At 41.8% G+C, this 12,570-nt stretch overlaps 1 protein-coding gene across 4 annotated transcripts; it reads right to left on the bottom strand.

Moving 5' to 3' along the window:
• Nucleotides 1–2,350: 2,350 nt before the first annotated feature.
• On the bottom strand, nt 2,351–10,105 carry PTTG1 (PTTG1 regulator of sister chromatid separation, securin). Of its 4 annotated transcripts, none has more exons than XM_032403656.1 (6): nt 10,018–10,105; nt 9,528–9,628; nt 8,997–9,181; nt 7,396–7,489; nt 3,753–3,911; nt 2,351–2,992 (listed from the first exon to the last, which is right to left on the bottom strand). In XM_032403656.1, exons 2-6 carry the CDS (start codon nt 9,616–9,618, stop codon nt 2,916–2,918), a joined length of 606 nt encoding a protein of 201 aa, XP_032259547.1. In that variant the 5' UTR covers nt 9,619–9,628; nt 10,018–10,105; the 3' UTR covers nt 2,351–2,915. The 4 variants fall into 4 exon arrangements, with proteins under 4 accessions (XP_032259547.1, XP_032259548.1, XP_032259546.1 ...); XM_032403657.1 differs by having other exon boundaries at nt 10,021–10,104; XM_032403655.1 differs by having other exon boundaries at nt 9,981–10,103.
• Between the last annotated feature and the right edge of the window lie 2,465 nt (nt 10,106–12,570).

The raw sequence follows: 12,570 nt of genomic DNA, 5'->3' as shown, positions 1-12,570 counted from the left end.
TTGAAGGTTCATCGGAATTTGAAGCCTGAAAAATGCCAGTGGAGGAGTACGCTAGGTATGGGTGCACCTTACCTAAATCAGAGCACCCTTAAGGTCCAGTGTGGTGCAACTGTCCTCCCCAAAAACAATCCACTTAGAGCATTACTGCTTGGACAGACTAGAATTGCAAACACGACATCTCGTAAGCTTTTTCGAGTAATGAAGCCAAACACATTATACTTAGTAAAATGTATACAAATAGCGGCAATCCCCGCAAAATAAAAATTATATTAATGGAGAAGCATCTGTCTAAAGTTCTCAAAGTCTCAACCAACATTAAGCACTTTGTACTTTTTTTTTTTTAAGATTTTACTTATTTGAGAGAGTTCAAGAGCATGCACACTAGAGAGCAAGGGGAGAGGAACAGGGGTAGGGAGAGAGATAAGTAGACTCCCTGCTGAGCATGGAGCCTGATGCGGGGCTAGATACCAGGGCCCTGGGATCATGACCTGAGCCGAAATCAAGAGTGGAAATCGAGTCAGACGGACTGAACCACCCAGGCACCCCAAGCACTTTGTATTCGGATTAACAGCAGATGAAGAGAGATCGCTCCATGCTCGATCTGACCAAGGACAGTTAACTAGCTGGTAAAGGACTAACTAGCTGCTATGCTCTCAGTCCTTTGTTCCTTCCATCACAAGAGACCCCTTTCCGAAGCTTCTAAATTTATTATAGAGTATGAAAACCACTCAGAATCATGTTTGCTTTTCATACGGCCCTGCTATATCTGAGGATGCTAGATCTAATACTCTTCTTTAAAACCAAGTGTCCAATAGTCTTATTTTTTTTTTCTCTTTCAGAAGTCTACTAATTACAGAAAATCAGACTGATTCAGTTATATTTAGAAGATAAAAATTTTAATCAGTGTATGTGTTCCTAGTATTTCACGCCTATCTTGCCACTTCCTTGTTCGCTTCCTAACAATGGAGGGAATAAAGTACACTTCAAGGGGTGCATGTTTCAGGGAAAAATGGCAGCTTCTAAGATAAACCATTTAAGGGGCACCTGGGTGGCTCAGTCAGTTAAGGGTCCAACTCTTAATTTCAGCTCAGGGTCGTGAGATCGGGCTGCATCGGGCTCAGCGCTGGGCATGGAGCCTGCTTAAGATTCGTTCTTTCCCTCTCCTTCTGCTCTATTGCAATAAAATAAATAAAATTAAATAAATAAAATAAACTGAAGTGTTTAAGTTTTTCAATAAGACAATTGTCAGATTACAAACCTTAGACTATTAAGACCTTAGACTTCCACTAGCTTTCAGTTTCAAGCAAATTCCATAGAATACCAACTGCAATAATGATGGAAAAGGTGTCGAATTCTGACTACAGACGCTGCAGACTCACAGGGGAAAGGCTTCCTACATAGGCTGATATTATGCAAGGATCAATTCAATTAGACTACATGGCCCAGGCAAGTAAAGAGAACGAAGGAAGCTAGAGTGAGAAGAGACAGTAGAAGGAACACTTCAGTTGTCCCTTCGGGCCACTTCATGAAGGGTCTGTAGGACAGAAAGCCCACACTCCACCTAAAAGGCAGCCAGCACTCCACTGCCAGTCCAAGTGTACGAAACAAGGGCCAGATCTCCTTTTCCAAGAGACGCTCCAAAACCAGACATATGTGAAACTTTGGAATTTTTTTTTTTTATTTTTTTTTTTAAGATTATTTATTTATTTATTTGACACAGAGAGACACAGCGAGAGAGGGAACACAAGCAGGGGGAGCAGGAGAGGGAGAAGCAGGCTTCCCACGGAGCAGGGAGCCCGATGCGGGGCTCGAGCCCAGGACCCTGGGATCATGACCTGAGCCGAAGGCAGACGCTTAACGACTGAGCCACCCAGGCACCCCGAAACTTTGGAATTTTAAATGGTGGCAACAATTTTTAATATCCTCTATCCCAGCCCTCCAAAAAAGAAAATCCATGAGCAACCATCTACAATCTCTGATATTTTGATTCCAATCCCAGATTTGGAATCAAAGTAATAGCTCTTCATGTCTTTGGCATATCAATGAATTTCTGCGCTTCACGGTCCTCATCTGAAAAATAGGGTCATAAACTTGAAACACAATAATGCTTATTAAATACTTAAAACAGGGGCGCCTAGGTAGCTCAGTCGTTAAGCGTCTGCCTTTAGCTCAGGTCATAATCCCAGGGTCCTGGGATCGAGCCCTGCATCGGGCTCCCTGCTCAGCGGGGAGTCTGCTTCACCTTCTCCCACTCCCCCTGCTTGTGTTCCTGCTCTCGCTATCTCGCTCTGTCAAACAAATAAATAAAATCTTTAAATAAATAAATAATAAATACTTAAAACCGGTCCCAATACAGTGTAAGCAACTAAACAGAGTTTCCTATAGGTGAAGAGTGGATATTACTAACCATAAATTATCTGCTGCAATCTTCAAAGAACCTAATTAAAGATCCCAGGGAGGTAGAGTTCTCAGATTTAGAGCCTTTCAAATTCTGATTACTGAATAGTGAGTATTAAAGTCATTAGAAACCAAATAGAACCAGCAATAAAGAATGCTTAGCAATAGATATTTAATGAGCTGGAAGTGGCTCTTCTAATTAAGAGATCTAATAACTGTCACTCGTTAATGGCCACAGAAAGGCAGTAAAGTACACATTGAAGGGTGTATGTTTCAGGGAGAACAGTGGCAGCATCTAAAATAAGCTGTTAAAACAAACCAAAGGGTTTTAAGGTAAGTTTTTCAAATCAGATATACTTCTATTGTCAGATTATAGACCCTTGTCAAACGCTTCCACTAATTTTCATACTGTTTTAAGCAAATTCCAAAGAATACCAACTGCGAGATTAGGAAGAGTCTGTTAAAGAAGTGCTTTATTAATACAAAACATACACACAAACTACTGAGTGCTAAGAAGTTTAAATATCTAAGTCATAGCAAACAGGTGGCAATTCAACATCCAGGGTCGACAGAATGCTTGGAGACTGCAACAGATCTAGAAAACAGGAATTTCTTATTCAATATCAGCAAACGCTTTAGTCATCGTCCATCTCAACGCAGACATTGGTTGTCAATTTTACTTGTAAATTCTTATTTTCAACTTTGTCTAATGAATCCCTACCCCCACCCCAGCTAGACACACACACCCACACACACTTACTTCTTGAAATGTGGCTAAGATCCCAGAATTAACCTTCATTAGGAAATAAGTCTTAGACCTACCTGAAACTCAACTGTTCTCAGAGACCCAAGTAACAGCCAACAATATCACTGACATAATTTATAAAATAGTATACATTATCCCATCAGAACAAATAGAAAACATACTGCTGATAGCTTTTGACCACCAGCTAGAACCCAGGCTTCCGACCTTGGCAGTAAGAAGGTTTTGCCATTCTGCTATTGTGCTCAGGTGTCTTAATCCTAGATTAGCTTTGGGTAGAACTTGGAATTCTCGTTCCAAACAATTTTCTTACACTTCAAGTCATAAGCTAAGAAGCTATATCCTAAATTTAATCTTGTTTTCTGTATCTAAAACTGTCCAGATTCCAGAAGGACTTAATGTTACCTGGGCATCTGGGACTGAAAACAATACCAATTGAAAGCAGTTTTCATTATTCTAAAACCTCATCTCTGAGGTCTGAAATAGAAATTACTCGTAGGCTAACCTTCTATACAATTCTGCCCCCACAATAATGGAAATATTATGACTCAAATAATTCACAGCCCTTCTGGAAGGGCACTTGTTCACTTACTCGACTCCCATGGTGGAGAGGGCATCTTCAGAGGTGAAGGGGGGCCCAGGTGCAACAGCTTCTCGAGTTCCCTCTCCTCATCGAGGATCATGAGAGGCACTCCACTCAACGGGAGGCGTGCAATCTGGTGCTCTTCAGGCAGGTCAAAACTCTCAAAATCTGCCACAAAGACAAAAGCACTTTATCAGGACAGTGGTTCTCAGAGGGGTCAGTGGCCCCCTGGGGGGTCTGAGACCCTTTCAGTGGGTCTATGAGGTCAAACTATGTGCTCAGTAACATTAACACCTTCTTCCGCTGTGTTGACATTCGTGGTGATGGTACAAAATCAACAATGGACGGAACTGCTGTGTTTCAGCACAAGTCAAGGTGGTGGCGATAAACTACATTTTATAGTCCCTATATTCCTCAGCACCATTCACTTGCAGTAAAACATTGCCAGCTTCACATCTCACTTTACCATCTGCAGTAGGAAGTATTAATTTTATTAGCTCTCAACCCTGAGGAACAGTGGTCTTTTTAGTATTCTGTACGATGAAGTACACCATAAAGCACTTCTGCTGCATGACAAAGTACCAGGTGAGCTCCAAGAAAAAAAGATTTGTGTGATTATTTGGTTTGCAAGCTAAACTAGAGGACTTTTTCCTGGAACACTGTTTAGTTGAAATAGCAACGGAAAGACAAACTGGTTACTCAGACTCGGGTATTTGTAGCACATTTTCTCAGAAGAATGAAAGAAGTCTATCCTTCATGAAACACAATATTCGTTGCCAATGATCACCATTTCAAGAAAGAAAAAAAAAAAACTTTGGAAAAATTTTGGAAAACTTATCCACAATCATTAGCTTGCCAACTTCCTAATACTTACACTTTTCTGATGAGATCAGTGGTGACATTAACGAATGTGTGTTTGATATTGTATAATGAAACACTTCAATATTTGGATGATCTACATTTCTCAGTGAATCATTATTTCTAGATGATCAATGTGTGATAAATGCAAAAATTGATTCAAAGTGCAGAACAGCCCAGTGGATTTTATTGTCAGAGTACAAAATGTTCACTGATAGGGTTTTAGATTACAAATTGCAGCCATACATTCGGAAACTGCCACTTGTTGGGTTTTAGTGCAGTATGAAAGAAAACTCTCCACACTTATCTGAAAAGACTATTGAAATGCTCTTCCCTTTCTTAACTGCGTATCTGCATGAGGCCAGATTTTCTTCATGTACTTCAACCAAAAGAGATGCAATAGATTGAATGCAGAATCAGAGGAGAATCCAGGTGGTTTTATGTTAAGCCAAATTAAGCAAGTTTTCAAAAATATAAAATCATGCAATTCTTCTAAATGTTTTAGAAAAGTTATTTTATGTTAAAAAAAAGTTACTTACATTAATGTAATGGGTTTTTAAGGAATTCATTTTTTTATTTAAATTTCCTGCATTAGGAATTAAAATTGATAAACACCACACAAACAAAAGTTCTTTGGAGTCTTCACTAACTTTTAAGAGTTGCAGAAGTCCTAAAACAAATTTGAGAACTATTGGGTTAAGTAACACTCCTTCTTATAATCCAAGTGCCCTATTTCTTAGGATTATTTAAAGTAGATTTTTTGGGGGCCACCAGCCTGACTCAGTTGGTAGAGCATGATATTATTGATCTCAGGGTCAGGAGTTCAAGCCCTATATTGGGCAGAGAGATTACTTTAAAAAATTTTTTTTTAATTAAAAAAGAAAATACAATAGATTTTTCTTGACAGTAACAAAAATAGAATTTAAATATAGATTCTTTCCTCTTTTCAAGGGATTTAGCATTTCCTCAAAAGAAGGAAGATGAAAGGAGAACCATTATTTTCTGAAGTGTGAAAGTTCTCTAAAGCCTAAATACTAGGAATTAGTCTACTCTTTTCAAGACTACTAAAACCCAGAAATTAAAAAGGAATTGATAGGTGACTACTTAACTTAAAACCCCTTAATTATACGGTGTGCCCAAGTGGCTCAGTTGGTTAAGCATCTGCCTTTGGCTCAGGTCAGGATCCCAGAGTCCCAGGATTGAGCCCCGCATCGGGCCCCCTGCTCAGCGGGGAGTCTGCTTCTCCCTCTGCCCCTCCCCCTGCTTGTGCTCAGTCTCTCTCAAGTAAATAAATAAAATCTTAAAAACAAACAAAAAAAACCCACGGAATTATGAAGGAAGCCATAAACAGACAAAAGACTCCAGAGGAAAAAAATCTGCAACATAATAAGGTTAAATTTCCTGTATCCACAAAAGCTATTAAGGAGAAGGAAAAGGAAAAAAGGAAAGAAAGACCTAGTATCAAAGGAAAACAAAGATACCAACAGGAAGTTAAAAAAAAAGCTACAGAAGGCCAATAATCAAATATGCTCACTACACATACATGCTCCCCAATTTAAAACAATGAGATACTCACTGCCTTTTTGAGAAGAGTTTTAAAACATTTGCTGTTAGAGATTAGAGGAGAAGCAGGCATCCTCAACCACTGTAGGTGGATTCAGTAATTTATGCTATTTTGGAGAGCAACTTGGCAGTATCTGTTTCCTCAAACACAGCATATTGTAGTCCTCCTTCCTGATCAATATGCATATATCTACCTCATTTTCCTTAATGGCTAAATGGTAATCATTAGCATGGAAGCACTACATTTTATCAAATCTTAATCACATTCCGTCAGAGACTCAGCAATCCTTCTTAAAGTTTACTCCCAGCTATCGTCACAAACTCACAATACAATTTCGAGAACTCTAACTGCAGAATTGTATTATATAAAAGCCAGCGACAACCTGGATGTACAGAGTGACTAAATGCCCTTTGGCTGAAAGGGCAAACAAAAATGCCAGCTCCCAGAACCACTCCGGTCCTTTGCTCTACCTCGGGATCTCTGCACACACTTAAGTGCGCTGCTCTGCCTTGCCCCCCGCCCCCCATGAGCTCTCCCCTGATAGCCTTTAAAAGGCCACATCATGTCACGTCCTGAGAGAAACGTTCCCTGCTCTTCCAGGTGAGTTTCAGTTCCCCCTAATGGGCTGGTTTTCTCCTTCTCACACTTACAGTGAGAGGATGTTTTCAGTGTTTGCCTTTCCCTCCAAATCGTGGGCTCCCTCAAGGTGGGGCCTGGCTTGTTAACCACTGCATCCAAAGCCTGGATACAGTAGCCTCTCCTCAAACGGAAGAAAATTAAAGCTTGAAAAGGTGCTTCTACAACAGAAAATACTTTGGATACATGTAGCAGGTTGAAGGGAGTAAAAATACACACATATCACAGACTATGTGGATTTTTTCAGACATTGCTCAACTTGACATTAAACCCACTTTCTAAAAGCCTTGCTAGGAATACGGTCCACTTCAGACTTGTTCAATGTTAGTGAACACATCTTATCTCCCTTATGTGGTAAGTTTTTGAGGGAACAATGTTCTCTACATCTTTGCACAAATTCCCCTTCTGACCTAAGATGTTCCTTACAAATAAATCCACCAACAAGTACTTTTATTCAAAGAAACCCAGATTCAGACAGTCTTATTACAGTTTTGGGTCATAGGTCATATTCATATCCATATCAAATTAGAGTTGAATTGGATTCTAAGAGACACTCAAGACTAAAGCATTTTTGTAATACCAAAAGAATACTACCTAAAGGATTGAAGGGAAAGAATTTTTCTATTTCTGGATAGGTGTCATCCGAGGCAGGAACAGAGCTTTTTGCTTTGATAGTCTTCTCAGTCACCTAAAACCACCCAAGAAAATATGAATTAGTGAAAGGGGAAGCCTTGTCAACTGATTAGGACAAAAGATCATAGTCTTTTTTAAGACATGTGACTGCTTCACCAGTTTTCAATTTCATGCTGACTTCTAAAAAACCATAATCCTTAATTCTCATAATTACATACCAATACAATTCAGCAAGCAATTCTAGTAGCATGGCTCACAAGTTAAGTCTGAAATTTAAGTATCCACACCTCTTAACATAAGTCACCAAGTAGGCAGAGTTAATTCAGAGCTAATCAACTCAGTCACTCAACCTGTCAGAGAAAACAGCATGAGTCACCCAAATAGAAGCTAATCCTAGAAGCCATTTTTGGCTTTTGGAAGGGTGATTTCCATCTGTATTTCCATCAGTGTTACCTTAATTATTTGCTTGGTTAATATTAAGTTGAAACATACCCACTGAGTTAGAGTCAGCAAAAGACAGTCAAGGACTTTAGAAGCCTGGTAATTCCCTAGTGTAAAATTGGCAGCTAAGCAGTGTACCGTAGCAGGTCAAAGCAGAAGACTGCATGTTCTTGATCCAACTTTATATCATATGTGCATACCTAGAGGAAATCCTTAAAGTAGGGTTTCCCATACTTCAGTTCTGTGTCACGTTCTCACTATTTTTGCCATAGCCTTGCAATACTTGAACTTAACATTTCTCTTACTGAGTTTTTTAAAAGATATCTTGTCCTAAACCACACTACAAGTCTTATTTTAATATAAAGTACTAGTTTTGTTTTCCCTAATACATAGTAAAACCATTTATTTTATCAAATGAAGTGTAAATCTACATGCTGAGTCATCTTTCACAGCAAAGTCTCCTCAGTCTGGGATGCACAGACCTTTAGCTCATGCACACACACAAAAATCAACATGCTAGCAAAGTAGAGTACCCGGTGCTTGCTCCAGGAGGCTGGGGGGAGGATGGTAGCACCTGAGCTATTATATTAGCTCCCTGACCTCCTGCAAAGGACCCTCCCTCTCAGTACTTTCTGTATCCATAAGTAGATACTACCAACCAATCCGCTTCAACACTAGTTAAGAGCAGGTGAGGCAAAAATATTCACCAGCTGCTTCTGAGACTTCTGATCTCAAGGCACAGAGAAAGACCACAAAAAGAGTATGCTTCCCTCCCCTTAATCTATGTTTGGTAGCCTCTATCTCCTTGTATTCACAAGAGAGAAAGCAAGGTAGGATGCCAATAGTCATTTTAAGAGTCAAAAGTGCTAGAGTGGGGGCGCCTGGGTGGGTCAGTCGTTTAAGCGTCTGCCTTCGGCTCAGGTCATGATCCCAGGGTCCTGGGATCGAGCCCCGCATTGGGCTCCCTGCTCAGCGGGAAGCCTGCTTCTCCCTCTCCCACTTCCACTTCCCCTGCTTGTGTTCCCTCTCTCGCTGTGTCGCTCTGTCAAATGACTAAATAAAATCTTTAAAAAAAAAAAGTGCTAGAGTGTTTCAACAGTGACTTTGCAGCCAACACTTACCTTTTTGGCAGAGAAGTTTGGCTGCTTCTGTTTGAGAGATCCATTAGTCTTTACTGAGTTTTCTGTGGCTCTGTTGACAGTTCCCAAAGCCTTTCTGGCAACTTTAGGTAAGGCTGCTTGAGCACCAAACATTTTGCCTACACGTGGTGTTGAAACCTGAGATCTCCCATCTAAAGCTTTGACTGCTAAAGAAAAAGGCTTACCGTAAGATTATGCAGGCAATAAACACCTGTGCAGCTTGAAGGCTGACGGTGTATATCAACCTGGCCTCATTCTCATCCCCAAATTCAACCCCCACTTTTGACGGTGGCATGGCCGTATGCCTAACAGTACTTCATTTCTGTACCCTCTTAAATAATCTAAGGTACTGAACATGAAAAAGAGACCCCTAACAAGCACGTTGCAATAGCGGCATTCGGTAATACCCGACTCAAGTTGCCAACGAAGTACGCGGAACGCTTCTCCCACTCCGGGCCACGCCCACAACTGATTCACAATACCTGTAACTCGCGTTGCAGCCTGTGTACTTACGAGGCCTAGACCCCGGCTTCAGCCCGTCCTTGGGAGCCACACGGGCGCCTGGTTCTCCATTTTCTTTATCAACAAAGATCAGGGTAGCCATTTTGGACTAGCTGCGGGTATGAAACACATTTAGACCCGGGGGGTTAGGGAAAATGAGAAGTTAAGGTGTGGCACAGGCCAAACTTTCTACCCTGGGCACGTCCACCTAAGAACTAGAGCTGAGGAGCGAGCGAGCGCGTTCTTGAGCCAACAGGCATTTAATCCAGCTCTTAACTCTTGAAGCCTACGCCGGAGGCTCTGAGTTCCAGAAGAGTCGGCGGTTTGGGGCTGGCACAGGTCCTGGTACTCATCAGAACGGGGGCTGCGCGAGCAGTCCGAGGCCGTGGCTCAACCGGGCTCGGCGCTACACGACCCCGGGAAGCCCCAGCCCTCGACCCCCAGGCCCTCCGGCCTCCAGCCCACCTCCTTCCTCGCGGGACCCGCGCGCCCAGCCACTCACGACCTCACGGTCCACCCAAGTCGGAATCAACAGCCAAATTCAACCAAGATTCGGTCTCCAGCGATCTCGCCAGACTCCAAGTTTAAACCACAACTCACGCCCCTATTGGTTCATCTTCGCAGGAGGCGGGACCGTGGGTGGGCGGAGGCTCCCAGGAAGAACCAATGGGAGGAACCCAAGCTCCCGCGGCACCGCCTGGAAAGCTTTTCCCGGGAAGTTTGTAGCTTGCTTCGTGGGAAGAAAAAAACCAAACCTGCTGACACCTTTACTTCTAGGTGTTGTTAACCTGCGCCTCACAGAGATAGAAAGGGAGTGAATATGGTCTTCAATTCCAGGAAATAAATGATTATTATGATATCAAGATACAGAGTTTGGGTTTTTTTTCCTGAGACACTTAGGTGGCCAGGAAGTTCTTAAATGAAAAGATTGTGGGGTTCAAACAACAGTCAAGGCAAAGTGGCGACAGAACTATTTTCCTAAAGTCTTCAATTAACTATTTACCCAAAGAGTAAATAGAGCAGATCAAATGAAAAAGAAGATGCAGCCCTGGAGGAAAGGAATTACAGTCATTGGAAAAATAACTGAGGAACTATGGATACATATAGTTGTATTTCAATTAGATATATGAAAAAAATATACAGTCAAGTGCTAAAACAACTCAGATTCTCTCTAAAGAACTCTAGCAGAGCACTGGGTGGCTCAGTCGGTTAAGCGTCCTGCTCTCGATTTTTGGCTCAGATCAAGATCTGAGGGTCTTGGGATCAAGCCCCCCCCCCCCCCCCCCCGCCGCCCACGCTCAGCGGGGAGCCTGCTTCAGGATTTTCTCTCTCTCTCTCTGCCCCTCCCCCCATTGCTCACAGCGCTCTCTCTCTCAAATAAATAAATCTTTAAAGGTTAAGAAGCAATGTAAATACAAACAGATCAAACAGCAATGTTTGAGTCTTTCTGTTAGGCTTGTGATTAAGAATGGACTGACTATCCCTAACTAGAGAACTACCCTCAATATTTCAAGCTAGGGGGCGCCTGGGTGGCTCAGTCGTTAAGCGTCTGCCTTCGGCTCAGGTCATGATCCCAGGGTTCTGGGATCGAGCCCCGCATTGGGCTCCCTGCTCAGCGGGAAGCCTGCTTCTCCCTCTCCCACTCCCCCTGCTTATGTTCCCTCTCTCGCTGTGTCTCTCTCTGTCAAATAAATAAAATCTTTAAAAAAAAAATATTTCAAGCTAGGATGCTGTTTCTATTATGGCATCAAGAATCTGGCTTATGAACAAAATGATGATCCTAAGGAGTACATAATCCAGGCTTCCTTTCCAATTCTATCATTTAATGGGACTTATTTTAAACCTCTTAACCTTATTTTAAACCTCTGTATCTTAACAATACATTCGTCACAGCTGCCTGGAAGGGCCTGGTGGCGGAGGGCACAAGGGGGAGAAAAAGATCTGGGGAATAATAAAAATATAGATAAGGAATTCCAATTTCCAAGATATGGGGAGAAATTATGCTTGAAAAAATTAATGACCTTTTCATATTTCTATAGTAAGTGGAAATAGATTAAACAAATACAAGGTAAAGGAATAAAATCAAAAGACCAACACTGACCTGTATCATCCAATCCCTACTCCCCACAGGTCACTAGATACATTCTAACTTGTAGGTAAGTTGAGAGAGAGCAGTTGAGCCTACATTATTTCACAAAAGATTTAGCACTACACCTGGCATAGATGCAGTTCTCAATATATGTCAGTTCATTGGCCCTTCTTCCCTGGCATTTCGGAACCAAAATTGGTTGAAGGATTAATTCATTCAATAAATATTTATTGCATATTGATTAAGTGCTAGACACTGGGCTAGGCATCAAGAAGAAAAGATCCTAACTCAAGAAGGTAAAGAGGACAAAAGCCATGCACACCTTCATTGCCCCTTCCCTGTCCTTTTCCTTTTATTCCCACTCCTCTCTTTACTTTCTCCCTGTATCTCCCTCTAAATATTTCACCTCTATATTGCATCATCAGCACACAAAAGTGTTCACTTTGAAACCATAGCTGTACAGCACCTACAGCTTCGAAGTGGGGATTCTCTATCTCCTAAGGTCTTTGGGTGCAAGATTTGTATCTCCCCGGTTAAGTCTTCCCCTTACAACAGGAAGCACTGTGTCTCCCAAGGTCAACTGTATGCTTTAACCACCCCCTCTTTGAATGATCGTTGTTTTGTCACCAGTGATGCCCCAGACCCGCTTTACTACTCCCTACTCTTACTAGATTACCCAATTAGTAAACACCCTCAATTTATCACAGCACCTAGATCCTAATCAATCCCGGTTTATTCTAATCCTGATTTACAAACAGCAACCCATCTAGAACTGACCCCTTGCTTCCCTATACTCTCCTCTGAATCCTCCAGGGGGAACCCAAACCTTACAAAAGGTTCTTCCTTCTCTTCTAGGACACTGTATGATTCCTCTGGGAGATGTGTTCCCTGGCTGGTGCCTGGGGGTTTTAAAACAGGCCTCACCACTTCCAAACAGATTTCAGAAATTGTTTAAAGAGATAAAAA

Source organism: Phoca vitulina, unplaced genomic scaffold (assembly GCF_004348235.1).
Source record: "Phoca vitulina isolate PV1807 unplaced genomic scaffold, GSC_HSeal_1.0 scaffold6, whole genome shotgun sequence".
In the NCBI taxonomy this organism is placed as follows: Eukaryota; Metazoa; Chordata; class Mammalia; order Carnivora; family Phocidae; genus Phoca; species Phoca vitulina.
This window is presented reverse-complemented; position numbering and strand designations above follow the sequence as displayed.